General features: G+C 37.3%; 4 protein-coding genes across 4 annotated transcripts; 3 read left to right on the top strand and 1 right to left on the bottom strand.

The window, feature by feature from the left end:
* Nucleotides 1-556: 556 nt before the first annotated feature.
* Nucleotides 557-2112, top strand: LOC6646336 (spermine oxidase). The gene has a single exon (XM_002068970.3). The coding sequence runs from the start codon at nt 557-559 to the stop codon at nt 1976-1978; it is 1422 nt and encodes a 473-aa protein (XP_002069006.1). The 3' UTR covers nt 1979-2112.
* A 9710-nt stretch (nt 2113-11822) lies between these two features.
* LOC6646337 (spermine oxidase) lies at nt 11823-13704 on the bottom strand. Its single transcript, XM_002068971.4, has 2 exons — nt 13448-13704; nt 11823-13385 (listed from the first exon to the last, which is right to left on the bottom strand). The coding sequence occupies exon 2, from the start codon at nt 13372-13374 to the stop codon at nt 11965-11967; it is 1410 nt and encodes a 469-aa protein (XP_002069007.1). The 5' UTR covers nt 13375-13385; nt 13448-13704; the 3' UTR covers nt 11823-11964.
* A 1131-nt stretch (nt 13705-14835) lies between these two features.
* On the top strand, nt 14836-16327 carry LOC6646338 (26S proteasome regulatory subunit 10B). The gene is made up of 2 exons (XM_002068972.3): nt 14836-15041; nt 15092-16327. The coding sequence occupies exons 1-2, from the start codon at nt 14883-14885 to the stop codon at nt 16157-16159; spliced, it is 1227 nt and encodes a 408-aa protein (XP_002069008.1). The 5' UTR covers nt 14836-14882; the 3' UTR covers nt 16160-16327.
* A 5943-nt stretch (nt 16328-22270) lies between these two features.
* LOC6646339 (26S proteasome regulatory subunit 10B-like) lies at nt 22271-23667 on the top strand. Its single transcript, XM_047011834.1, has 2 exons — nt 22271-22456; nt 22514-23667. Exons 1-2 carry the CDS (start codon nt 22313-22315, stop codon nt 23579-23581), a joined length of 1212 nt encoding a protein of 403 aa, XP_046867790.1. The 5' UTR covers nt 22271-22312; the 3' UTR covers nt 23582-23667.
* Nucleotides 23668-27288: the final 3621 nt, after the last annotated feature.

A 27288-nucleotide genomic window follows, 5' to 3' on the forward strand; every position in this document is an offset into this window, starting at 1 on the left:
AACAATTCTACGAGACTAAAATGCAATCGAGACATTATTCTTGGTGAGCAAGTAATGGGTAAATTTAAACTGAGATATTCAAAGTTCACATTGCATGGAAAATGTTGTTTTTATTTTTAAAGCCTACTTCCTTTGGGATTGATTTTCTCTGTCTTGAAAATGGGTTGTTAAAGTTTTGCTCGAGATTAAGTTCAGCCGAAGCAGCAAATAGCTTATTCGGTGTTTAATTTTGTAAAGCGAAATGTTTATATAATATGCACAAGCTCGACAAACTGATAAGCAAAAGTTATGCAAAATACTCATTATATACAAATATACTATACAAACATGCATTTTAGAATTGATAAACTAAGAAACCGCAACTACAAAAACGACCTTGGATTGCGACTATTTCATTGTTATCAAAAGATGTAACGAAAAACTGCATAATGAATGCACTGAAGTAGGTCAACCGCAATGCCATGTCGATAATGTTGAAAAGTTTGCTTTGTAGCCAAAAACCATTTAAAAAGGGAATTGCTACATTCTTTGCCAAAGCATTTTGTCAGACAAAACTATGAGTAAAACGAAGGAAACAGCTCGCGTTGTAATCATTGGCGCAGGAGCTTCTGGCATTGCCGCAGGCACACGACTCCTAGAACAAGGATTTCGCAATGTTTTATTACTCGAGGCAGAGGATCGTATTGGTGGTCGCATTTGTAGCATACCATTTGCTGATAGTCTTATGGATTTGGGTGCTCAGTGGTGTCACGGTGAAAAAGGCAATGTGGTCTATGAATTTGTTAAGGATCTCAATTTCCTAGAAAGAACAGGTGATTATTACAAAAATGTGCAATTTGTGCGTTCCAATAAGGACAAAATTGTTGCTGAACAGAGCAAAATATTCATTGAGATTGCTGAAAACTCCATACCCAACAAAAATGTTGAATTCTATGGCACGGAGGGTGATTATGTCAAACAAAAATATTGGCAGGAAATTAATGAGCAAAAACCATCAATTGATAATACTCTGGCTACAGAGTTTTTAGAATCCTTTCTGAAATATGAATGCTCTGTCGATGGCTGTGATAATTTGTTTGAGGTCTCGAATCGTAATCATAAAGAATTCATAGAAAGTGATGGTGACAATTTGCTCCATTGGCGTGACAAGGGCTATAGAACATTTCTCAGACTTCTTATGGATGGCAAGGAGAATCAACCAAATGATCTGGGCAAGCTAAATGGAAGAGTTTTATTTAATAGACGCATAGCTGAAATAAAGTGGTCTCAATGTAATGAGCTAATTTTACGCTGTTGGAATGGGGAGATTATTCAAGCAGATCATATCATTTGCACAGTCTCACTGGGTGTCCTTAAGGAACAGCATTCGCAGCTCTTTGTACCTCCATTGCCAAGAAGCAAAGTGCGCGCCATTGAAGGTCTTAAACTGGGGACTGTGGATAAATTTGTTATGGAATTTCAGGTTCAACCATTACCCGCAGATTGTGTGGGTTTCAATTTTCTATGGTTACAGAAAGACTTGCAGGAAATACGTTCAACGGAATGGTTTTGGTTGGAAAGTGTTGGCTCGTTTCATCGTGTCTCCCATCAGCCGCGCTTACTAGAAGGATGGATAACCGGACAACATGCGCGACATATGGAAACACTTACTGAGGAGAAGGTATTGGAGGGTCTACTTTGGTTATTTGGAAAATTTCTTTGCTTCAATATACCGGAACCGAAACGTTTCATACGCACTCAATGGCATGCCAATCCCAATTTCCGTGGCAGCTATAGCTTCCGAACAACCTTGGCTGATGATCTAAATATTGGGCCATGGGATCTGGAGGCACCCATAATGGATTCATTAAACAAATATCCCAAATTGCAATTTGCCGGTGAGGCCTCAAGTAAAACACATTTCGGCACTGTCAATGGAGCCACCGAAACGGGTTGGCGTGAAGCCGATCGCTTAAGCCAATGCTATACAACTACTTAATGACTGGCTACTAATTTCATACTCAAATCAAAGTTAAACGAAGCGAGTACTGAGGCAAAAATATTCGTAATAAAAGAAAGCGAGCTGTTATCTAAAAGCAATTTAATAAATGAATTCACCCTTATGATTTGAAGTTGTTTTTCTGTGTGAAACTTTTGTGTCCACAAATAAAAATCTTTCTTTGCTACAAATCGTTCTAGAATTAACTCTTTTTATCGTTGTTCTTGTTAACTTAATTTATATCTTTTTATTTTTTAGTTTGCATTTAAAACTTTTTCATTCCCCTTCTCCCCACTTTCACCGAAGGGTGGCTAATTCTACAGGCACAAGACCATTTTGCAGTTCCCCCTACCACCACCTTCAGTTGAGCCCTTAAACAACACCAAGTCCAAGTCATTTAATGTGCTTACATTCATTTCGTTTTAAAATCTCTGATAAAGTGGCAAACGCTTTAAGCCAGGTCCTTTGGCCCCTCATCTCTGTCTCACCAGGCAGCACCTATTCTTTTTTTCTTTCTCTTTCACTTTTTTTACTTCTTGTTCTAATGGCAACACGCAAAGTTGTCGCCGTGTCGCGACGACAAAACGGAATTCTTTACACACCGAGGTCTCGTCTCGTTTTACTTCTGGTTTTCCTTATTTTGCTCCCTTTTTCACTTTCCTGTCGCGGCCTGTGTGTGTGTGTGCGCCTTTTTGTGTGCTTCCTGTGTTTTGTACGCGTTTTCTAGATTACTTTTATAAGTGAATTTGTTGCGGTTTTCCGCAAAATTTACAAGTACGTGAGAAAATTAGAGCTTAGCTTGTTGCGCTGCCGCATTTGGCTTTTCTTTATTTTTTTATTCTTGGGTTTTCCCTTTTTCCTTCTGTCTTTCTTTCACTCGCTCTCTCCATCTCTCTCACTCAATTTTTTTACTTATATTTTTTTTTTTTTTTGTATTATTATTATTTTGGCTCAAATTCCTGTTGCTTGTATTTGTATTTGTGTGTGGGTATGTGCTTGTGATTATTATGCGGCCACTTCCGGCTTGTGGCTTAAGCAAGCAGAAGCCAATACTGCGTATGCGCAATTTGACAGCGAAATATATTTTATTACTAATTCGCCGCGTTGCAAGCAATTGCCGTGCAAAATGCGAATGGCAAAGAAAATTAGCAAGTTCATTATTTGCTTAGCCATCGCCTTTTGCCAATTTAACGCCAATCCTAAATGCGACTAGCTTAGTACACACAGTCAGACAGACAGACATGCTGACATACAGATCCAGAAACAGTACGAGTGAAAGAAATAGAGATAGAGAGAGTTTTCCCTCGCGATGCTTAGCTGACAAGAAAATAAATTCGATGGCTGACTTGAAAATAAAGTTTCATTTTTGCAAGCGAACAAGACAAAGTTTTCGCCAGCTGCCCTCCCCCCAAAAGTCCTGCTTCTTGTTTTAGCCCTCATACCTAGCATTATGTGAGTCTTTCCTTTCACCCCTCACTCTCTCTCTCTTTCTTTCTGTTTTCCTCTGTGTTTGTTTGGAGGGCGGCCTGGCTGTGGTTTTGTCTGTATTTGCAGAATTGTTAGTTTCACGCTTTGTTTGTTGAGATTAGCTGGCAGTGCTCAGAACATATAGACACACACACACATACACGCACTCTATCTAAATTTCCCCCTGTATCTCTCTGTGATGGATAAGGTGGTGAAGGTGGCGATGGTGTTGGCGGTGGGCCTAACACAGACAGACCTCCATGCCAAGCTGTGCTTTTTTCGCAAACGCACGAAACAAAATTGTGCAGCTTACTTTACTTTATTTGTGGCAACTTATGCGTTGCCATGCCACACCATGTAACTAGTATACCTTTCTCCATGAATGCTCTCCATATGATATGAGGTCACATCAGATCAGAAAGTAGGAGAAAGTGAGAAAAAGTAAGTTTGTATCCCTTGCATAGACTTGAAATAGTTTCGAATTCCCTATTGAGCAATATTAAAGTTTTAAATCAAAATTCATTTGAATTTTTGATTCGTGTTTGTCTCAAATAAAGTTAGAATCTAAAATGAAATACAATTTGTCTTTACGTCGAGTTTAGTTCGAATTATTATTATTTTTTTTTCATTTTGTTTTCAACTTAACTTTAAATTGATGGAGAAAGATTTTTTAATTTTGACTACATCATAGCTAAGACAGCTATTTATTTAGGAGTCAATTCTTTATTCCGTTAGGCGAATTACCGTCCCTAATTGACCCTCCTATTAGCCATTATAAAATACATAAAACTCATCGCTAATTAAGTGTATATGCTAAGAGTATTTAAGCTTCGTATTAAGTACTTTTCTACTCCAAATTTTATTTCCTTTATTTGCTGTGTTTGTTTGTACTTTTTCCATTTTTTTTCCTCCATTTTTCTGTGTGTGTGTGATTATTTTTGTTTTTTTTTTTTGTGGCAAAGGAAAGTTTGCACGTGAAAATTCCGTTCACATGTCTTCCTCAATTGTGGGTTGAATGGGTGCGGAATGTGTGGAGGGATGTAGGGAGGATAGTGTAGGGTATGGCCAAAAATTCGCTGGCGTGTGAAAAATTGATGCTGTTGCTGAAGTTTTTGGCTTTTTGAACTGACAGCTGCGATTTTTATGCGACGCAGCCGTTGGCATTATCGTCCTCGTCCGCGTCCACAGGACGATGGTACGAAACTAGAAAAATAATTGTAATTGTGAATTGTGTGAGTGTAGCGAGACATCCCCAGAAATCGCCCAATCCCCTTCATCATCCATCTTCTCCAGTTATTACCACTAGTTTCCCTCCTCCTCCCTCATTCTTGGACCATTAATAAGCATAATTTCGCACAGTTTTTGTGATTCTGTTTCTGTTTCTGGTTGCTGTGTTTGAGTTTTGGATTTTAGGGTTTTGTTCGGAACTTGTCTTCGTGTTTGTGTTTGTGTTTGCGGCGTGTTAAGTGAAATTATTTTGCTTTGCCACCCGTCTGAGCGATGGATAGCTTTCAAAATGCGGCATGAGTGTTGTTTAGTTGAGCTCCTTAGCAATTCTCAATGTTATACATTCAACTGTTGTTGATGGGGGCTAAAAGCAAGTTTTATTTTTGGTGTTGAGATTTTTCTTCAAATTGCTGGAGCTGTTTTTGTGAGTTAATGAGAATTTATTGTTAATTGATGTTGTTATTGCCGCTCTGGACTTAATGCGCGGTTAATTAATGAGTGGCAGTGGCCGTCGGTCGTCGGTGTGCAAACAAATGTTTCAAGTACATTAAATGTAATGAAAATATGCTAGAATCAGAGGATTATCATTACGCCCTCTTGGCACACAAAAAAACAAATGAGAAAATACCGCAATGTATTTTTGAAAAATGGTAAGAATCATGCGACAAGTTAAATGGTTCTTTTTAAAAGCTTTGAGGTAATGTAAAATTTTGATTGCTAAACTTTAAATACTTCTTATGTCACAGTAATTCTTATGTATACAGAAATAGTGGAGTTTACTGCCTACTTTTTGGCGCAGAGCGGTACTAACCTATACTTATAGTTTATTTACTAAAGATTTCATTAATCTTATGAATACTCTTTAACACGGCTGTACACTTCAATTCACTTATTTCTTACATTAGACCTGAGATATTTCGCTTTAAACGCATAAATAAATTACATCGTAGCCTACATTTTTGGGCCATAGCAAGCAGTATGTGCGGCAATTAAAATTCACAATGCTGCACTTGTTTAGTTATGAATTTGCATAAATTATTCTTTGATTTTGACCATGCCCATTCCCATGTCCAATGCAATGCAGTGAAATATATTTGCCGCATTTACATATGCATTTAATTAACTAAAACTATAATTTATATTTTATAATTTTGGTTCGTTGTGTCGACTTGTATGTGTATGTGTATATATGTGTGTGTGTGAAAGTTCAAACCGAACAGCTGGTTGCCTGGTCATGGTTAATTCACATGGTTGCTCCTTTCACACATACACACACAAAGATATCGATTGCCCTTCCAAACGAATGAACTTGCAACGTGTGGTGGCAGGCATCATTCTCACAGCCAGGAGGGCAGGAGAAGCAGAAGGCAGGAGAAGCACGTGTGCTATGTAAATTACAAAAGTATAATGCAAATGGCTGGGAGAGTATGCCATATACAGAGGGATGGGAAGTCGGTTGGGCTTGGGCTTGGGCATGGGGGTTGGGTTGATGGTTGGCGAATACCTTACTTAATTAGCCAGCGGGTTTATTTATTATTCACTGACACCGCCTGGCAGCCTAATGAATCACAGTTTTTGTAGTGGAAATTTTAATTTTTCATTAGCATGCAAAGCAACAGCAGCAACAGTAACTGAAAGCCAGACGAAAATATATGACCTTGTACCAAGTAGTTTCAGTATACGATTTTTGTTGTCGTTGTTGTTGTTGTTGTTGCCAGTTGGCAGCGTTGCCTTGTTGTTTCCTTTACATGCCTAGAACATTTGTCACAGGTGCTGAGGGCCTTCCAACACAAAAAAAATGATTGGAGCAAGGCCCCAAGGCACTAGCAAAAAAAAAAAGAATGCGAAAAGCATGTTGAAAGGATTAATGCACACATCATTTAACTAGTAGAGAGAGAAAGAGAGGAAGGGAGACAGGGTGGAAACAAAGGTGAAAGCCCTTTCACTTATGTACATTCTCCATCCACTCACTCACTCACTCACTTACTTTCTCCGCTCCATCGTCTCTGGTCCCAAAATGACAATTTCCAAATGTCTGGCCATCAAGTGCTCTAGACCAAAGTTAGTTCATCAAAGCTAATGATTATGAAGACTAAACCTTTTGGGGTTTTCATCTGTAAGTTTTCCCTTTTTTTCTCGTTGTACCCTGTAATCCACGTATAGTCATCTAAAGGATGTATTTGTCAACTATGTATGAATAAAACACAATGTATTTTTTTCTTCAAAGTTAAATGACAAATTTTGTTCCAATTTTATTTTAAATGGCATTTACTCCACGTGTTTCTATTTTGATGATCAGAACTGTACTATAATAGTTTATAATTTGTTATATCATATAGATAAACCAAATTAAATTTCTTACCATATACTTTTCATTTTCATTACAAATTTGTAACAACTTTTAGGAAATGCTATTTGATAGTTGAAAAAAATATAGAATTCATCGATTTTGCAGGCATTATACGATTTTGTAGTTTGTAGAAAGTGTAACAAATGTTATGCCTTACGACGTTCTCCTAAATGTGCAACAGGGTATTCTAAGGTCGTGAACCTAATCCAATCTATAATGCGGATTATTTTTCGTTTTTTTTTTATTTTTTTTTTTTTGTGGCTGCTTATGGGATACTTTGTGGCTACTTTTTTTTAGTTTTCCCCCATCATTTTTTTCTTATTTTTTTGTTAATGTATGTTAGTAACTCCCTAAAAACCCTATCTTTGGTCATGAGGAAAATTGCATACACTTGCAAGTTCTTCTGTTACTCTTTTATTACCTAAAGGTTCTAAAAAGTCGAATAAACTTACAAATATATGGCAATTGCCTAGAAAATAAGGTAGTTATTCCAAAAAATCTGTATTTGACGGACTGATTTTATTGGAGGTATATGATATAGTGGTCTGATCTAAAATATAAATATACTGTTAGTACATAAAAGCTTCCATTAAAAATTTCACCGCCATAGCTTTGCAAGTCTAGGAGGAGTTTGTATTGAACCGGACGAAAGGACAGAAAGACGGGTGGACGAGCTCATCAAGAATATATACGCTTTATATGGTCAAAGATGCTTTCTTCTATGCGTTGCACACTTCTGAGAAAAATGAATATACTCTTTTTATAAGGGTATAAAAATGGTGTTCGACATGGTTGGGCTTTAGTTATTTTTCTGCACGATTTAATTTTTGGTTTTGTTATTTAAATTTTCAATACAGACTGCGTGTGTTCGAGTGTCCGTGTATGTCTCAGTTATGTTAACGAGTTCAAAAGTTCTCTTTGAGGGTTAAAGAATTGAAAAAGATAAGAAGTTTTTTCTTCTACCATTTATACATACATACACATTCATACATGCATATATGAACGTAGTCTCGAACTTGAATGCAGTAAATTTCATAACCAGAGGAGGCAGGAAAAAACAACATGAAACCAAAAAAAAAAAACACAAAAATCCAAAAGATGTGGAATGTGAAAAAAAGAGAGAAACCGCAAGAACCACAGGCATTTCATTGGGTAACCAAATGAACCAAATGGTACCGCTCGACATTCGCGTTTGAATATACAGAAACAGAACCAGAACAGAAACAAAACCAATGCACGCTTGTTCCATTTGCTGTTCATGAATCAGTTGATATGTTAGCTGGCTGCTCTACGTAAATCGCATTACCAAAATAATAAATCAATATCAATTTGATGGAACTAAATGCCATTATTGGCATCAGCGACTGTGTACTTCTGTCTGTCCTGCCAGCCAGTCTGCGCATTTATGACATAATTTAATTCATTTCTTTAAATTTTATTTTTTGCTCCTCCCTTCCCCCAAAAAAAAAAAAAACGAACAAACGAAACAACAACAAACGCGAAATGAAAGAAGAAAAATAAAAATAAATAAAAACGTTAACGTATTTGTGCCTAAATTGATTTTTATTAAGCGCTGTTGAAAAATTCAAGTGATTTTAACATCAATGGCAACAAAAGAAGACCAAGAAATGAGATAAACTCTGTCAAGAGTATGTCTTTGGGTGTGTTTGTGTGTGTGTGTGTGTGTGTGCAACAAATGTCGGCACATATGTATGTATTTCAAGTGATTCTTAAATTCAACAAAGGTAAACAAACCACCAAACGAAATTAAAGCAGAATTTAAAGGCAAAGACAATAAATATATATATAACACAATAATTCAAGTTTTCTACATATGTATTTGATTTGTAGAATGAAATTTAAAATAGAATAAAAGTTTTTAAGTCAAGTAATTATGTAACAAAAGTCAATGAGTACTCATGTTATACGTTTGACCCGTGAGAATAAATCGCAATCTTATTACATGCACTTGATATGAAACCTACATTATTGAACTTAAAGAAAATTAAAAATTGATTACACTGTGTGACATTATTTTACATGGGTTCTAAAAATAAGTTAAAATACGAAAAACTGTATAGTCGAAACTGTCGGGCCATACCTAAATATCCTTTTTTCTTAAAGATTTTTGCAAATAATTACTAAATAGTCAATAAAAAGGAAATTAATATCTTTGGCACTTCTTTAGCTTCTGCTCTGATTTTGAGCTTAATGAAGCACTCTAGCGCCGCCACTTGGCTACGACCAACTCCGGCCATATGGACCGCCTAGTACGGTCATACGTATATTTTCCATGTTTCTTGTCCGATTTTAATCGAATTTGCTCAATTCGATTTTGAGACGGAAATAATCTGCGAGCATACTAAACCAATCTGGTGACTTTAACTTTGTTAGTTTTCGAGAAAACTTATTTAATTGGTTGGGGAGGAAGTAGGCGTGGAAAAATGTTTAAACGAACAATATCTGCATTTGTATCAAGCGTGTACACATACCAAATTTGGTGTCTCTAGCTTGCAAAGTATTTGAAAAAATAGTTTTTTTTTTATTTCTAGCTCCGAGTCTCCGAGATCAAAGTGTTTTTACGGACGGACGGAATATATATTTTTTATGGGGTCGGAAAAGCTTCCTTCTGCCTAATACATAAATTGTGGCAACTTTTATATACCATTTCATCCTATTAGTGCATGGTATAAAAATTATCAACTATTATTTGCGAGCTGTGATATTTAGGATATTAAGGCGCCGTTTTACGACACTAAATCAAATTTGTTCATAGCAATGTATTAATTTTCATAAATCCTTTAAACTTGTACCATTTTTATACCATACACCCATAGGGTGAAATGGTATATTAAAGTCGCCAAAATGTATGTAACAGGCAGAAGGAAGCATCTCCGACCCCACAAAGTATATACATTCTTGATCAGGATCAACAACCGAGTCGATCTAGCCATGTCCGTCTGTCCGTCCGTCCGTCCGTCCGTCTGTCCGTCCGTCCGTCCGTATGAACACCTAGATCTCGGAGACTGTAAGAGCTAGAGCCACCAAATTTGGTATGTAGACTCGTGTAGTATGTAGAGTGATCAAGTTTATTTCAAATTTTTGCCACGCTCCTTTCCGCCCCCGCAATTTAAAAAAAGCGTTTATCTCAAAAACTATTCCAGCTAGAGACACCATATTTGGTATGTATATTCGCTTAGTAAATGCACACATTTTGTATGTGTAAAAATTTTGCCACGCCCTTTTCCGCCCCCGTAATTTGAAAAACTTGATTATCTCCCGTATTTTTTTACCTTATGCAAATTATGCCAAATTTGATCAAAATCGGACAAAAAACAGTCGAGTTATGGATATAAACGTTTTTCCATAAGGCCGGAGTTGGCCGTTGGCTGGTGGGGGCGCAAGGGTGCTCGTATGATTGAGTAAGCGAGATACTAAGATATGCTTGTAAGAAGCATGTGAAAATGCATTTGTTTAATAAAGTTGAAATATTTGCTTTACTGGTGTATGGTATACCTAAGTCGGCGAGACGACTTACTTTATTTGAAAATAAAAATATGTGATTTCTTGATCGCTTAAGTCTTTTAGAACAATTTCAAGCTTAAAAGTGTATACAACTTTCGATTCTTGAGTTAGAGGAACGACAAAACATCAGTATAACCGGTAACATACAAAAGGAGAGAGAGAGCGAAGACAAGATCTCCCACTTTATTTTTGTTAATTTTATTTGCATGTTTTTATGCCTTTTTATTTATTTCTTTATATGCATGTGTGTGTAAGAAGGAGATGGTAGCTTCTTTTGGCACTCCCTCCATTCTCAGTCAGTGGCGGATCCTGCGGGGGTATATAAAAGAATTTTCCCTCCAAAATGCCTGATTTAGCAAACTTAGAATTCACCTCTGAAACTGGTAAATGTTCCCTCCGCCACTCTTCAATTTAGCTTCATCCTATAAATTTTTGACAACATTGAAAAGAAAAAAAACAGTAAGGCAGAGAGACAGTCAGACAGACACCGACGTTCTGGCAACACGTGATTGAAACGAGCCCAGCGACTGAAAGGCATTTATAAACATATGTGTGTTGGCTGGTTGTGATGATGGGTGGGTAACAGATACCAGCCAGAAGCAATTCAACAAAACACACACATACACACGCATACATACATAGATGTTTAGATATATCTTTATAAATATTCCCGATACATGCTCGCCAAAAAATTCCAACTCTATTTGCATGTGGGGGAAGGGAACAAAAAAAAGTAGGCAATATGCGGAAATTTTGATTTTTCGCCTCAGTTAAAGCAGCTTAGTTTTTCCCTACGCTGACTTACAGCAAAATCAAATTAACTTGTGCATACTTTTGGGGGTCGGAGAAAACGGGACGATGATACAGATGAGAAGGAAAACTCTACGAAAATGCTACTACGTGACGGCAAATGGCAACCGGAAATAAAGTCGTGACTGCCGCTGTAAATGTGTATATGTATGTATGTATATATATGTGTGTGTGTGTGTGTGTGTGTCTGTAAGTGAATGTGCTTTTTATATAAAGGGGACAATTTTTACATTTCGTCATTAAGTGAACTCAACAAATTTTTGGCAGATTGCCACATTTTGCCTCAGGTAATTACAAAATGAAGTGCACACTGCAAGAAGTCAAAAATTGAAGAAAAGCGAGAGAGAGAGAGAAAGCGAATGAAAGAATATAAGAACAAAGAAATTTTACAAAAGCGACAAACAAAACGACAGAGAATCAGACAGAAAGACAACTTGAAAGTTATGTAAATAAAACGCAGTCATAAAAAGTCAAATGAATTTGTCTTTTACTTCATTCGCCAAGGCAGCGGAATGTAAAATATGTTTTTTTGTTTTAATTGCTTGATATTATTTTTTAAGTGTGTCACGGTTTGATAGCTTTCCTTTCCCCCCCAATATGCTATGCTTTATTTAAGATAATATTGCTTTAGACGATCCGCCTCACGCCAACCGGTTTCAACGGCTCCATTAACCGAAGAATTGTGAGTTTTACTGGATGCCTCACCAGCAAATTGCAAGCGCGGACGACCATTTGCCGCTGTTAGTGGTGTCTCCAGATCCCAGGGACCAGTTTGCAATTTATCAGCCAATATGGAACGATAGCTAACACTGCCACGGAAATACGGGCTCATGTAAAATTGAGTGCGCTTAATACCCTTCAATTTGGGTAATTTGTAATTGAGGAATTTGCTAAACAGCCACAACAGACCCTCTTGCACCTTCTCTTCGGTCAGAGTTTCCATATGCTGAGCATGCTCACCAATTATCCAACCTTCAAGCAATCTTGGCTGATGGGTCACACGATGAAAGCCACGAATACTTTCCAGCCAAAAGTATTCTGTCTTACGCAAATCCTCCAAATCCTTATCCAGCCAGAGGAAATCAAAGCCCACGTATTCATTGGGCGTTGGCGCGGCAGCGAATTCCAAATAAAACTTATCCAGAGTGCCCAATTTAAGGCCATCGATGGCGCGTACTTTGGCCTCTGGCAAAGCAGGCACAAAGAGGGTACGATGATGTTCTTTCAGATAGCCCAGGGAACCGGTATATATCACATGATCGGCCTTTATAATCTCACCATTCTCACATCGTATGGTAACATCATCTGAACCTGACAGATTGATCTCGGCAATGCATTTATTCAGTGTCACATGTCCATTGAGAACACCAAAATCATCGGGTTTATTGGGATCAGCCTTCATCAGAATGGTAAAGAAACTGGCAAAACCCTTGTCACGCCAATTGAGCAAGTTATCACCCTCCGACGGTAGAGCATAACTAATCGGTGAGACATCGGCGAGATTATTACATGTCTTCCAACTGCAAAGCATTAGTTTGATAGTTCGCAAAGCTTCTTTGGCCACCTCAGAATCCAACGAGGGTAATTGCTTAGCCACTTCTGACCAATATTTGGGCGTCACATAATCATCTAGGGATCCTTTGAGCCCCTCTGTTCCCTCTGGTGCATATTTGGCAGCAATGCTACGCAAAATATTACTAGTTTGCTGTGGCAAAATCTCCTTATTGGAACGGACATAAATCGTTGAGCTATAGAAATCTCCCGTCCGGTCTAGAACATTAAGATCTTTCACAAGTTCATAGATAACATTACCCTTCTCGCCGTGACACCATTGACCTCCGAGATCGACAACATTATCACCAAATTCCACAGTATGTATACGTCCACCAATGCGATCCTTTGCATCGATTATTTGAACATCTTTGAAACCCAATTCCAAAAGTCGAGTACCTGCAGCCAAACCAGAGGCACCTGCCCCAATAATCACAATGCGTGCCGTTTCTTTTGTTTTACCCATTATGTTTGGTTCTGAAATTAGTCGAGATTTTGGCTTGGCTTTTATATACATTTATTATCTCTCATTCACTCACCCCTCAGAGATAACGTTAAACTCGATTTTTTAATGGTATTTTTCTCTAATGGTATTTTATGAAATGAATTTGCAGGTTTTTTGTTTTGCTTTTTTAAAAATTTTTAAATAATATTCTTATCAGAAGAAGAAAACTTGCGACCGCTGGGGTTCACCTTCAAGGGTGACCTAGAGATGGTTGAGCACTCTGTGCTATGTGCGCGAACAAGACTAACCGACTGAGAGTGTTATCTGCTGATAAGGCTAGAAAATAGAGAGAGCGTGTCCGCAATGTTGCACAGACTGTTCAGCGTGACCAGAGGCAAACAAATTATAGTAACCAGTATTTTGAAAAATCTCCCGGGAAATGACTTACCAATATTACTTACAATGGAAACAAAAGTCTTGAAATATTCCATCGGTACTAGTGCACCAATATTTGAATTCAGATCGAGTATTTTTCCCCATTCCTTTGGCTTCCTTTTATCTAGAAGCTAAAAATTTCTGAACTAGACCCGTCTAGCCTGCTTGAACCTTTGTGATCTATAGCACTGTTCAACAAATTGTACATAGGTTGTTGAAATTAAACCGCACTTAACCTTTTTATTTTTTTTTAAAGTACATCTATTGAAAAGTAAAGCCCAAACCCCTTAGGCTGATGCAATCCGGCGCATTTAGCATGCTGTTTTATCGTTGGCTTATAACTATGACAGATAAAAATCACTGTTTGTATAGGAGCTATATAATATAGTAGTCTGATCCGGATGAATCTAAAATATACAAACTGTGCAGTCTAAAAAAGCCTACATGCAAAATTTCAACTCTCTAGCTCTTGCGGTCCAGGAGAAGTTTGCGTTGATCCAGACGGACGGACGGACAGACTAATCAAGAATATATATACTCTATATAGTATGCGTTGCACACTTCTGACCGAAATTAAAAAATTACCATTTTTTCAAGGGTATAAAAAAAGGCTTAATTGTAATTTAGCTGAAAATGGCATTTTGGGTTACATAACATTCATAAAATGAATTTGCTTAACCATTAACAATATTTCTACAACAAATGAGGATGATAAAGGTCGAATGCATAAAAAAGGAATCGATATCTGCAATAAGTCACATTTAGCTCATATGACGAACTAAAAAATAACCTCAAAATGGAAAATTTCAACTCGCTAAAAAAAAAACGAGATAACTTTGAAAAACCCAAATAGGGTTTTGCTATTCAATAGGTGTACTTTCAGAAAAAAAGTTCCGGTGCTGTTTGATTTTTGGTGTTGCACAGTGCAGTATATATGTATGTATATATTTCAACTTTTTAGAGTTGACTAACGTCGTAGGGTCTAACAAGTTGGCTTATCCCAAACGTCACAAAATATGGTACGTCAATTTTGCATTTTTTTTGTTTTGGAATTTCAATTATATTTAAATTCCAAAACAAAAAGAAAACAAAATATGACTGATATAGTTCCAGCTCCAGACCAACCTCCACCCGAATCTCCAGCACAGCCCATAGATAATGAGCGCTTAAGAGTTTTGAAATTGTACCGCGCTAAAATGCTGGAACACCGTGAAATTGAGGCACGCCTGAAAGCACTGCGATTCAGGCATAAGGTAAGCCCCAGGATTGTGATAATTAAGAGTATTCCAAATTCCGTTTCTAGATGCTCAGTGTCGAATATGAAAAGTCCGAGGAAGATATGAAAGCACTGCAAAGTGTAGGTCAAATGATAGGTGAGGTACTCAAGCAATTGGCACCAAATAATTTCATTGTTAAAGCATCGAGTGGTCCACGTTATGTCGTCGGTTGTCGGCTGCAGATCAACAAATCACGCATAAAACCTGGCACTAGAGTGGCCTTGGATATCACGACTTTGACCATAATGAAATGTTTGCCCCGCGAAGTGGATCCACTGGTCTACACGATGAGTCATGAGAATCCTGGTAATATCAATTATGCGGAGATTGGCGGACTTAGTGAACAGATACGAGAACTGCGAGAGGTGATCGAACTGCCTCTACTTAATCCAGAACTTTTTGTACGTGTCGGCATTAGCCCACCCAAGGGATGTCTGCTCTACGGTCCACCTGGTACAGGAAAAACCCTTCTGGCCCGGGCGATTGCCTCACAATTAGATGTCAACTTCCTCAAGATTGTCTCCTCGGCCATTGTGGATAAGTATATTGGGGAAAGTGCCCGTCAGATCCGTGAAATGTTTGCCTATGCCCGTGATCACCAGCCATGCATCATTTTCATGGACGAGATCGACGCGATTGGCGGTCGTCGATTCTCAGAGGGCACTTCAGCTGATCGGGAGATTCAGCGCACTCTCATGGAGTTGCTCAATCAAATGGATGGCTTCGATGCTTTGGGTCAGGTCAAAATAATCATGGCCACTAATCGTCCAGATACTCTGGACCCGGCTCTCCTTCGTCCGGGTCGCTTGGACCGCAAACTGGAAATTCCTCTACCCAATGAGATGGCTCGCATGGATATCCTCAAGATTCATGCTGCTCCATTGGTCAAAAAAGGTGAAATTGATTACGAGGCGATTGTCAAACTCTCAGACCAATTCAATGGAGCGGATCTTCGCAACACATGCACTGAGGCAGGACTCTTTGCCCTACGTTCCGATCGCGACTATGTCGTACAGGAGGACTTTATGAAAGCGGTACGCAAAATGGCAGACAATAAGAAATTGGAGACCAAATTAGATTATAAACCAATCTAAAAGAATATTGGAATCGAGAACATTTCTTAGGCCAAATTATTTATTCACTAGCCGATTTAAATTGTTGCCCATCAAGAATGTATTTTGGGGAAGATTTATTTTTTACTTCTCCATTTCGTTTCTTTTGGGCCAAAAAGTCAATAAATTTACGAAGCTTTCGCTTAAAAATTGTCTTTCATTGTCAAATTGATTTGTCTCATCCCATTCTAAGGAATTAGATTCAGGCTTATATTATTTATTCCACGACCTTTTTGGTTCTTACAAATATTGCTAGATCTATAATAGGATCTTCTAACCGAAATCCGTTTGTTGCCTTCTATTCAGTTTTAGTAATTTTCAAACTGTTATTTTATAATGATTTTATCGTTTTCCACATAAAAATTTTCATTTTTTTGACGCGTATTAACTTTTAATTCCGATTGCGCTAATATCTAATTAAAAATGCAATTATTTTCGCCTAAAAAACCAAAAGAAAACACAAATTCCCATGATAGCTTCTCCTCTATGATTTATTTGAATTTAATTTCTGGCCACATTTTCGAGGCGGCATTAAAAATGGGTAAATAAACTGGCCAAAACATTAAGTCAGGCGCACGCAACTATTAACACCTAACTGCCAGACCTGCAAATAAATACATATGTACACATGTAAACATATACATATATACCTACATATAAATCAAGCAAAAACAAAGACCAACAACAAAAAAATGCCTTCATAAAATATTTATGTCTCACACATGCCACAGCAGTAGCAGCAGCAGCAACACCAACAGCAACACCAACAATAGCAATAACAATGCATGGTGTTAAATATAAAAATGTTCGGTCATTTGTATCCTACAGCAAACGGAAATGTTTCAACATTCTGCTCAAGGCACAAAAAAACATCGATGCACAGTGGTTCCATATATTATATAAACAACTCAAAAAAGAACTTATTGCCATAAATTTACTTAAGTTGCTTAACAGATTTCATGTTATATCTCTAATAATTGTGCTCTCTTCTGTTAACTACATTATTATTATACAATTCTTTTATTTTCATTTTTATTACGACAGATTCAAAACGAAAAGGACTACATTATGTCTTCAATTAAGTCGAGTACTCGTTTATTGGATAGACATCTTTCACCCGACGGCAATAAATATTTGAGTCTGATTTCTATATCTAACAATTTAAGGAACTGGATGGGGCGCGTAAGAGACAATGGAATCGTATGCAAAATGTTTCTAGCACCCCCAAATATTTTAAGTTCCAATTTTCTCAGACAAATTTTAACAAAGGAATCACGGTGCGTCAAGGCAAGGCGACGGGTTGTCAGTTTATGTATGTAGGTATATGATGAAATTGAAGGATTGCATGAATTCATTCAAAGGACCAAAGGACGAACTGCACCATAGAGCCAGTATTGAATTAGTAGCGGAGAGATGTTTGTACCTAGCATAATATCTAATTCTAGCCGTATATTCAACGAGATTTTAAATAAAATTATATTCAATTTTTCCAAAAGCGTATTTATTTAATATGTATATTGTATATTGTATATTTTAGTAGGAAATTCCTATGCATCATAAACTCTTAACCTTTAAAATAACACTCTCACAAATTAATTGAACATCTAAAACATAAGTAAGGACCAAAGGATCAAAACATTTCTTCAGCTTTACCATTACTCGTTGGAATGAGTTTTTATAACAAAGTGTATTTGAGAAAGAAGACCGAGTCAAAAACTAATAGATAAACGAAATGTTTAAAATTAAATTTTCGTAATTCTTTAGAAAATTTTGTTTATTTATGATTTGAACTTTATTCTAATCGTTTTCTTTTAGTAACCAAATACCAAATTTTTACCACTCGCTTCAATAGTTTACAACATTTGTTGTCAAGCATCAAAAGTACACAGTTTATGGAGTTATTGACTTTAAGAATGTATTCATGCAATACTCTACTCTAATATAAATGTATGTATGTACATAAGTACATATATCCATTTTCTCATATGTACAAATACATGTACATACTTATATGTATGTATGTTGGGTTATTTTTATTTCTCTTTTTTTTTTTTGAAAGGTTTGAAGAAAATAAATGCGTGTGCTGACAAGCGGGCGATAAAAGCATAAAAGGAAAAAACGATTGGGAATGGTTAACCGAAGGGTCTAGGTTTTTGCTTCTTCCTGCCGCCAAACACATGTGCAAACAAATTAAAAATTAGCCATAAAAAAATAATCATATTGCAGAAGTGAACAAACAACAAACAAGCGACATTAAATTGATAAAAAAAAAAAAACCCCAAGAAAGAAACAACATGAAGAAGTGCGGGGAAAAAGGTTACGAAAAATAACAGACGATAAAGCTGGTGATCCAAGAGGCTTAAGAACCAACCGACACTTGAGTGGCAAGACCAACGAGACACAAGACACAAGAGACAACAGCAACAAACAACAACACGACAGCAACAAATGCTCAACATTTTTTTACGCATTAAAAGCAACTTCCAAGTCATTAACCCGTTTATGACGCTTAACTTGGCTAAGTCGTCTTGGCCGAACCCACAATAAAGCGGCAATAAAATGCTTCAACCACACACACACACGCCAACACACACACATATGGACCGCACACAAACATACACCCGAACACATACATGCTTATATAGTGGGACAGACATAGGCGCTTTTGCTGGCCAACTTTAAGCGTTTAACGGCTCATTTATTACCAAAATGAAAGCTCGGCCAAAATGGCATAAAATGTTATTAAAAACGCGGCTCATCTACAGTATACTACGTACTACATACATATATATCTTTGTATGTGTGTATACATATGTATGTACATATGTACATAAAAGAATTGCTCACCACATCCTGGCATGCGGGCACGCGCCCATTATGTCTTTAATCTTTGACCGGTCAGGCCTCCGACAACAACAACAGCAACATCACCAACAATAAATTCAACAGGAAAAAAAATGAAAGAGGAAAAAAAATAACATTGACAATTACATTGTTAGAACATTGAACAAGGAGTTGTTCGAAACGGAAAATGTCATGCAACAATCTCTTTTTTTTACCAGCCACAGACAAAAGCCAGACAGCCAGGGCTAACTTAGGCATGGCAAAAGACAAGACCCTATTAAATTGTTGATAGCTTTACATATATTTCCATATATGTACATACATACATACATACCGAGTAAATGTCTTATATTTTCCCCAATTTAAAGGAATATATGTATGTACATACGTATCTTCCTGATTAATTAACTGTACTCGGTCATAATCAGACGAGTCCAATACAAACCAGCCCAGATAGGAAGTAAAATTTCAATTTGTCTACTCTGGCGGAGGGTATTACAAAATTGTTTAAATGTTTGCAATGAAGAGAAGAAGACGTTTCCAGCCCATAAAGTATAGATATTCTGGATCAGCATAAGTAGCTGAGGCGATATAGCCAGCCACACCTCCAAAGTTATAAACATTCTGCTTTGCACCCAACCCGACCAGCCCGTGGGCCGAAATTTTGCACCCAACCCGAACAGCCCGTGGGCCGTAGAGCAAAATTTTACCCGCAACCGAAAGCTAAAAAAAATTCAAAATAATTTTAATGAAAAATACATTTCTTTTTCTTGTTCTCTTTTCCTCCGCTCTTTTTTTCTTATTGATCACAATTGTAATAGGTGGTGATGATAATTTCAACTGAAATAATCGATAACAAACGTAATCGATAGTTTGCACAAGTTATAAATGTAAATATTTACTTACTTTACTCGGGCCCAAAACAGCCTTAAACTACATAATTTGGTATCAAACAAACGAGAAAAATTCCACGAGTACGACCTCATGTGTGCCTTGGCGATTTATTTCGTAGTTTTTGTGCAATTAAAAGTAGCAATTTACGGCTGCCAGAGCAGCCGAATATTCCCTAATTCTTTATTTCAGAGTAAAATATTTTAGCCGATTTTTCGGTAAATAATTACTTGAGCTACTCGAGATTTCAGTGTTGGAGTTTCAAAAATCCCGCGTATTCGAGTATCCGAAATTTAACATCTGGCAACACTATCTCTAAATTGACGCTTTTTTCAGCCTGAAATAGCTACTTTTAGCTATAATAACGCTAAAAGCCGGAAATAACTACTTTTAGCTATAGTCCCGCTAAGAACATAATTTTTCTTTTGTTAATTACACAAAAACTACATAATAAATCGCCAAGGCGCACCTGAGGTCGTGCTCGTGGAATTTTTCTCTTTCGTTTGATATACAATTTATGTAGTTTAAGCGCATTTTGGGCCCGAGTAACTTAAGTAAATTTTTTTGTATTATTATTAAAGTACAGCATATAGTTATAAACTATCAACCTAACTATATTTCACAAACACTGGCAACTAAGGCCTTCGGCTTATTGTTAGACGAAAACTACATCCATACACTAGCCCGGGACTCGAACCCGGATCCTCGTTGTTCAGTTGACTAAATGACTGGACCACTTACAATTAGACAACTCATCTACCGAGGACTGCAACTTAAGTAAATATTTACCACTTTTTTAATATTTTTATTCTAAATACTTAAATTTTTAATAATTTTGTGTAATTTTTGGCTCAGTTAACTGGAAAAGGAAACAAGATTTACATAATCGGTTCTTTGAAACAAATTTGAAAGCGAATTAAGACGTTGTGATTATTTTATTTCACAAAATGCCAACACAAATATTTTCAAATTGTGTATTTGGATTACCTTAAAAACGTCTTTCGCTACTTCAATAATATATATTTTTGAAACGAATACTTTTTGTGATATTTGCCATTGATGATTGATGTTCGATACAGGGATGTGTAGCTTGTAGTCAAAAATGCCTTGGGTTTTACTCTATATAGAGGGAATCGTTTTTACGGTTGATGTGGCTTGTCAGTTTACGGCAATGTTAGCTTCTCTTAGGCTCGGGTGTCTGGCTCAAACGTTGCCCAACCCAAAATCCAAATCCAGTCCCAACCCAAAAGCAAACTGTAGGCCCAATGCGGCTTTGGCTTTTGTTAGACACACGCACACACGGATATTATGCTAATATTATCCCCTATGCTAGGGTTTGTGGGTTAAGGACATTTTTATGTATGCACACGCATACACGCACACACACACACATAGACATCAAAAACATCACACGCATGTGCGTTTCAGTGGACATCTGTGTTAGATCTCTGTGTATGTGCGTGCATGTTAAATAAGCGTAATGCCACTATTATTGGACACATTACAAACAAAATGAAACTATGCACACCCATTCACCCCCGCACCCATTCAGCAGACAGAAGTTACTTCCACTTTTCTGCAACTATTTCTAGTTTATTCCGTTATTAAACTTAAGAAGTGTCTCTTGACCAAATGGCTTAGCGCAATATGTTTGCCATAATTGAAAAATTCAATTGTCCTTAACTTGAGCTTTCCTCACATTCAATGAAAAAAAAATAACAATATTAAAATATAATTACGCAATATTAAAAGAAAATTTTTAGATAGATAGAGTGGTAAACTAATTACATTCTGAAATCGATCAATTCATGTTGAATTCATGTTAAAAATAATATGGCGTAAACAGATGGCGACGTATCAATGGAATGCTCTGGATGGTCTGAACTTGCGTCCCTCTAAATTAAATTGGGGAAAAACATAATTGATTTAATATTCTAATTCAGACTGACACCCTTAAATTTAATTGCTTCATTCAAACTTATGTTTCATTGCAATTGTTTAAAGAAAATTTTGTAAATTAAAGATTACTTTACAAAATGAATACCACCAAGTAACCACATTATATCATAAATCTGTAAGAAGATTCATTACAAACACTTAAATCGGCTTAAATCAATTTGATTCAATTTGATCCTTAATTAGCTTCTTGTTTTACCTAATAATTAATAGGAATCTATTGAATTTTCAGTTTATTAAATACAAATTTGAATTTATGCCTACACAATATCTACGAGATATCGATAGCAAATTGGTCTTGCCATTTGCGAACACTTTTTACTTATGTAACAGGTTGGCAGCGCTGTTGTATGTCGATAAACTATTTGGCAACCCCTGAAAGCATGAGAAAGCACAATCAATCAGTTCAGAGATTTCATTTCAGTCGGAAGAAAAAGAAAAAAAATGAAAGAATTAATAGTTATTGGCGAAGAAGAAGCAACTTATGTGGATGTGAAGCGTCTAAACGCTTTGAGAACCTATAACACCCGTTTAAGGCAACATCGGGACTTCGCAAGCCAAGTGCAGAGTCTTCAATTAAAACTTCATGTAAGCCAAAGCAAAAGATTTTAAGTAAAATAACCAATGCTCTACTTTTTGTTCTAGAGTTTTAATGTGAATTATAAAAAGTCCGAGCAGGATATGAAAGCACTGGAGAGTGTGGGTCAAATAGTAGGCGAGGTGCTCAAGGAATTGTCCCACAACAATTACATTGTGAAGGCATCCAATGGACCACGTTATGTCGTCGGTTGTCGGCAACAACTTAACAAGTCGCGCATCAAACCTGGCACTAGAGTGGCTTTGGATATTACCTCGTTGACCATAATGCGGTGCTTGCCCCGTGAAGTGGATCCTCTTGTCTACACGATGAGTCATGAGAATCCCGGAAATGTTAACTATTCCGAGATTGGAGGACTTAATGAACAGATACGAGAATTGCGAGAGGTGATCGAACTGCCTCTGCTTAATCCAGAACTTTTTGTACGTGTCGGCATTAGCCCACCCAAGGGATGTCTGCTCTACGGTCCACCTGGTACAGGAAAAACCCTTCTAGCCCGGGCGGTTGCCTCACAATTAGATGTGAACTTCCTCAAGATTGTCTCCTCGGCCATTGTGGATAAGTATATTGGGGAAAGTGCCCGTCAGATCCGTGAAATGTTTGCCTATGCCCGTGATCATCAGCCATGCATCATTTTCATGGACGAGATCGACGCGATTGGCGGTCGTCGATTCTCAGAGGGCACTTCAGCTGATCGGGAGATTCAGCGCACTCTCATGGAGTTGCTCAATCAAATGGATGGCTTCGATGCTTTGGGTCAGGTCAAAATAATCATGGCCACTAATCGTCCAGATACTCTGGACCCGGCTCTCCTTCGTCCGGGTCGCTTGGATCGCAAACTGGAAATTCCTCTACCCAATGAGACGGCTCGCATGGATATCCTCAAGATTCATGCTGCTCCATTGGCCAAAGAAGGTGATATAGATTACGAGGCGATTGTCAAACTCTCAGACCGATTCAATGGAGCGGATCTTCGCAACACATGCACTGAGGCAGGACTCTTTGCCCTACGTTCCGATCGCGAATATGTCATACAGGAGGACTTTATGAAAGCGGTACGCAAAATGGCAGACAATAAGAAATTGGAGTCAAAACTTGAATACAAGCGCATTTAATGGAAACATCGGACAAGTTGCGTTGTCTAATCTCACCTAGTCCAATCAGTAGCTAATACAATTTTATATTGATTCGTTTGACTCCATTTACTTAGTTTTATTTTGCAACCTTTTTTTAGCCAGAGAGGCGGAGGGGGGCAAAACGAACATGAGATCCCATTTGGACTTATCTAACCTCAAAGTCTCGTTACCTAGGCTATCATTATCGAAATCGGGCATCGATTTTATTATACAACTACAAAGCAATTTCCTTTCCACGCAACCACATAAAAAAAGGCAAATTCCTAAACCTTAGGACACCAAGGCCAAAGCCTTCGACATCCTTGTCGTCCTCGTCGATGTCGTTCTTGTCATCATCAACACATTTTCCACGAACAAAAAACTTTAAATTCTTTTTTCTGCATACAACAACCGGCAAAATCATCAACCCAACAGGAACAAAAAAAAAAAAAAAACAGCAACAACAACGTAAAGAAAAAAACTAGTACCAGAAATACTTTGGATATACATATATATTTTGTTTTTTTTTCTCCCTTTTTTGGGCTTGGGCTTTAGGTTTCCGTCCTGGCAACAACAACACCAACAAATTCTCGATTTGCGTTACAAAAATTTATTACACATATTTTCATGAAGGAGTGGAAAAGGGAACACTCAGGGGTTTTTGAGGGGAATTTGGATGCGTATTATCGATTTGCAAAACTCAAACACACTGGCACACACACACACCGACACCAGCATGTGGTGGATTAGGCTGAGATGTCGTAGGATCGGCAGCCAACGAGAATGAATGTGCCCATTGGAGCAGTGTTGACTCTGATGTGAGTGACATTATGTAGACATCAAGCACACAATCGGGACTCCCACAATGCCGATTAAAAAACTGCCAGGTTTTTTTTTTGTTTTGTTTTTGGGGCGTGGCCATTTAACGATTATATCTATCTAAAGCACAAATTTCAATAACGTAACGACAAACAACCAAAAGAAAAGGTCCCCCTTCTCCCTGAAAAAAACTGCCATGTCAGTATAACTACAAAGTAGACAAGCTAAAAAGGAAACAAGAAAAGATCTATATATATGTATAATATTATAATAAAGGTATAAATCATAATTTAGGCAGAAATCTCTAGAGATGAGCTTTCAACGTCGTCGTGGAGAGACAACAGTGAGTGGGAGAGAAAGAGATGTGGGTCGGGGTTTTGGTTCTATCATATCCTAACTTCTTCTTTTCCGGCAGGTATAATCCCTCAAAGCGAAAACATAGCTCAAGCATTTTCCTTGGTTGCCACCTTCTTTTGTCTGTCTGTGTATGTGTGTGTGTGCCACAATTTATGCGCTTCGTCGCTTTTCGTCTACTCAAATGATTTGCCTGTTGGCCTGCTCCACTCTACATCAGCCCTTGTCCCTGCCTCTGCTCCGCTTCGATTCGCCTAGACGGCGCACATCAACTCATCCCATTTCACCTCAAGTTCAATTTATTTTGCGCATAAAAAATATCTAAGCATTTTTTTTCTTCCCCCCGCTCCCAACTCTCCTTTCCATCTATTGGCAAATGTATGGGTGTTTAGTGGTGTGCGAGTGTGTGTAATGTCTGAGGAAAGTCAAGAAATTTGCCTATTTGACTGGAGCCAGACAACAACAACTAGAGATGAGCATTTCTAATGGGAATTATCAATTTAATGCCATTTAAAATATTCAATTTCAAGTAAATTGAAACAAGAAATAATGATATGCAAACTATTACCTTATTTTGGATTTCTTAAACATTTTACTAGCAAAATTCAGGAATTTGGAAAATGTTGTTTAGCTTGGCTTATCGACCAACCAAAATATATTTCCTCATGATAATATTTTGTGGTTAAAGTTTAAGATTTTTGTACTTGAAAAGACCCCTTAATGACATGCAGGTGTCCAAGAATATTCTTAAATGTTGAACATCGAAAAATTGTTAAACAAAATGTATTGAAGTTGTATTTTTTTTTTTTTTTTTTTTGTTGACAGATTACTATATGTTTAATTATTTTCAAGGCATTCCTAATAAAGACAAATTAGGTTTTGCTTACCCAAAACGAACTTAACAGTTTCTTGTTAAAATGAATCCCTGTACACGTAATTTTCAATGCACCACAACGAGTATTATTTGCTCCATCTGGTACATCTCTATCTTAAAATGAAAAGGTTGTGGCAAAGTCTTGGAAAATTTTCGTTGGCACCATTGTTGGAGTTTTGCTTGCATGCAACATGAGAAATTGCTTATAAATCATGGACTCGTGGCTTCGTTTCAGCCATGAATCGCCTACTTCTTAGCCCCTAACCTACCAACCTCACCCTTATACGCAATGCATATATATTTTGATTTACCGCTTTGGTTCTTAGTTCTTAGCAACAAAATAAAACAATACAAGTAAAACCAAATCTGCATAATATTGTATTTATATGGCAAAATTTCTTCTGCACACACGTACACGCACATAAACACACCCACCCTCACACGCATCAGAAATTGTTGAATCGCCTGCTGGGCAAAAACTATTTTCCTTTTCCTCTTTGGTAGTCAAAATTTTTGGTTTTGTCGACTTCAATTGCCGTGGCCAAATAAGTAATTTGTTTTGCTGCTAAGCAACCTGCTAAGACACGCCTACCAGTAGACCAATTTTTGTTGTATTTTAGTGTTGGATTTTTTTACTAGTTTTTTTTTTTTTTTTGGTTCTTTAGGCCAAAATGCACACACGCACACACAAACCACTGTGTGAGGGAGAGGTGGAGGGAGTGGTTGTTGCAGTGCCTTGGGCAGGGTTTGTTGGTTTTTATTTGCCTGGATTTCATTTTATTTTTAGTTCAACTTTTTCGTTGAACACATGTCAGGGCATTTAAGATTTATATGGTAAATAAGAGCGAGAAAAAGAAAGAAAAAAAAAACGCAACCAAACTAAAAAGAAGAAATTGTTAAGCGATTTATTTAGCCGATTTAGCTACACCCTTTAGGAGACATGTATTTTTATTATAGCTAATCGATATTTTTTTTTTCATCATTTCAATCTCGCAGAACTTTTTCAGAACCAATTGTCTTATAGGAAGGCTACGAGTTTTGCGTTTTGTCAACCCCAACGAAAAGATTTAAACTCTAGATAAAAATTTCTATAGCTTTTTTCCTGGACCAATTTGAAACTTCAATGAAAATAAATAAATAGACAATATATACAAGCAAGTATAAAGCCCATTAAGATGAAAGAAACAGAGCTCTTTCCTTTTCCAATAGACTAAATATACCTTTCAGTGACTTAAGCTAGCCACTTAATCTGTCCTGTATGTAAGGGTATAAAAAAATATCAAAAATTGTTAAGCGCCCGCTGTGCGGCATTTTACATGCATATTTGATGGTTGTCGCTACAAAGCGCCGCTCTCTGTGTGTGTATGAAGGTATGTGTGTTTGTGCGGCTGCCATGCAGATCGCTTTTTTAACGCGCTTTTATGGTTAGCTGCATTCGTGTGGTGCGGCTCTTCCTCATTTTTTAGGGGTTTTAATTGTAGGGCTTGCTGCTGGCAGTGGATTCAACAACAGCCAACCCACACTAACCACTTGGGGAATTGAACGCAATTTGAAAGAGCTTTCCAGATACGTTGACAGTGAATGGAAATATTTCAAGAATTTAAAAAAGGAATTAGCCAGCTAAAGCTACGCATGAATGAAATGGTAAAACTTAATAGAG

Source organism: Drosophila willistoni, assembly GCF_018902025.1.
Source record: "Drosophila willistoni isolate 14030-0811.24 chromosome XR unlocalized genomic scaffold, UCI_dwil_1.1 Seg143, whole genome shotgun sequence".
Lineage (NCBI taxonomy): Eukaryota > Metazoa > Arthropoda > Insecta > Diptera > Drosophilidae > Drosophila > Drosophila willistoni.

Bases quoted from the DNA above. Each gene is read 5' to 3' on its own strand.
- LOC6646336 (XM_002068970.3), top strand. From the start codon at position 557: ATGAGTAAAACGAAGGAAACAGCTCGCGTTGTAATCATTGGCGCAGGA.
- LOC6646337 (XM_002068971.4), bottom strand. From the start codon at position 13,374: ATGGGTAAAACAAAAGAAACGGCACGCATTGTGATTATTGGGGCAGGT.
- LOC6646338 (XM_002068972.3), top strand. From the start codon at position 14,883: ATGACTGATATAGTTCCAGCTCCAGACCAACCTCCACCCGAATCTCCA. The intron at 15,042-15,091 runs GTAAGCCCCAGG...TTCCGTTTCTAG, and splicing joins CACTGCGATTCAGGCATAAG to ATGCTCAGTGTCGAATATGA.
- LOC6646339 (XM_047011834.1), top strand. From the start codon at position 22,313: ATGAAAGAATTAATAGTTATTGGCGAAGAAGAAGCAACTTATGTGGAT. The intron at 22,457-22,513 runs GTAAGCCAAAGC...TTTTTGTTCTAG, and splicing joins GTCTTCAATTAAAACTTCAT to AGTTTTAATGTGAATTATAA.